The 1,617-nt window shown below is 42.5% G+C and overlaps 1 protein-coding gene across 1 annotated transcript; it reads left to right on the top strand.

Moving 5' to 3' along the window:
- The first annotated feature begins 937 nt into the window (after window positions 1-937).
- On the top strand, window positions 938-1,294 carry LOC147605091 (auxin-responsive protein SAUR71-like). The gene has a single exon (XM_086794282.1). The coding sequence runs from the start codon at window positions 938-940 to the stop codon at window positions 1,292-1,294; it is 357 nt and encodes a 118-aa protein (XP_086650408.1).
- Window positions 1,295-1,617: the final 323 nt, after the last annotated feature.

Below are 1,617 nucleotides of genomic sequence, written 5' to 3'. Positions count from 1 at the left end.
CTTCTCTAGGGATTTCTTTTTCTTGTATATTTCTTTGTTGCATGTTTGTGTTGTTATGTTGTGGCCCTTGTTGAGGTAAATGAGTATCATAGCATTTTTTTTTGGGAACAATAATAATTATTTATATATAAGCAAAAAAGGCCAAAAAATACTACATGACAAAAGACTATTCAATGACACTCCTACAGTCCCCTACACTTCACATTTTACTTCATTTAAGAGTTTATAGAACAAATTCCATCTCTCCTCTTCTAACAAGAAGCTAGAGTGCTCCCAAGAGAGACCTGGTAACACTTTGGAGCACTCCATGACACCGGTGCTCTTGATAATTGTACACGTTGGAGCACTCTTGATAATTGTACACGTTGGTGCTCTTGATAGTATGGAAACAAAGAAGTAGAACCTAGAGAAGGAAGAGATTGTGCCAACATCAACCCAAGGCTTGTCAGAATGGCGGTGAAGCCCTGCGTAGACTTCAAATTTGATCTCGAAGACGCTGAGGTATGTTCCGTGTCAAAGCATGCATACGTATTTGGTTTAACCCTTGAGAGTGTAGATTATTTCAGAGTTCACCATTTCAACTGTAGCGTGGTGTCACACCATAGGTCCACATGTCTGAATTACTAAATCGGCTTGGAGTCGTGTATAACGTGTCCGAATCAGGCTTATTTTAATAAAATTTGACCAGGACCATGGAGAAAGCTGATTGGAAAATATATAAAAAACTGAAACATCGCCGATTTTTGACCACCTTGCCGATGGTCAAAGAGAGTCGCCATCATTGTGGCGGCGGGCAGCGGCTTCAATCAAGCATGATTTATATATAAAATGAGACTACTGAGGGTTAAAATCATCAAAGGGACGTCAATAATTGGCCAATTTGCAATTGATAGCCTCTTTCTTTTGGCAACTCGACTGAATCTGATCCTGTCCGCGCATGGGCAAATTACTGAAGAAGTTTCAGATGGTAGCACGTTCAGCTTCTACGTCTCTCCATTATAGCGTTCATGAGCTTCATGATCGGAGCAGGTTGAGCGATGGATACGAGAGGTTGTTTGATTCTGATCATGAATCAGACAATGCTTGTTGCCCCGCGCCCAAGGTGCCGAAGGGGTCGTTGCCTCTCCTTGTTGGGGATAAAACGTACGTGATAAAGGCCTCCCACCTCAACCACCCTCTTCTTTCAGAGCTGCTCCAACAATCTGCTCAGGAGTTCGGCTATTCGCATGCCGGAGTATTGAGGCTGTCAGGCGACACCACATCTTTCGAGCAACTCTTACGGCTGATCCACTAACCCTAGTCTCTTGTAATACCTGCTTTGATACAATAGTTCATCATCGTACATGGAGCGGCCCTAGCTCATCCTCTTTCCTGTGCTTGAAAATGCAGCTTTGAGATTCATGAGAGAGCTCTCACACAAAATCACCCATTTTTTTGTTATCAGATTGAGAGCCTCAGTCACCTATGTAAAATCTTTTTCTGAATAATTAATTGTGTGCCACCACGATGACACAAGAAAGCCATGATATTAAAGTTATCCCATATCATGGCGCACAGAACAACCTTTGTTAGTCATGCAAACTGGGGTACAAGGCTTTTTCCCACTGCCTTAACTGG

Source organism: Cibotium barometz, chromosome 60 (genome assembly GCF_041138505.1).
Source record: "Cibotium barometz isolate CiBa-2024 chromosome 60, ASM4113850v1, whole genome shotgun sequence".
NCBI classification, from domain to species: Eukaryota; Viridiplantae; Streptophyta; class Polypodiopsida; order Cyatheales; family Cibotiaceae; genus Cibotium; species Cibotium barometz.
Note: the sequence above shows the minus strand (reverse complement) of the source record. Positions and strands in the feature narration are given on the sequence as shown.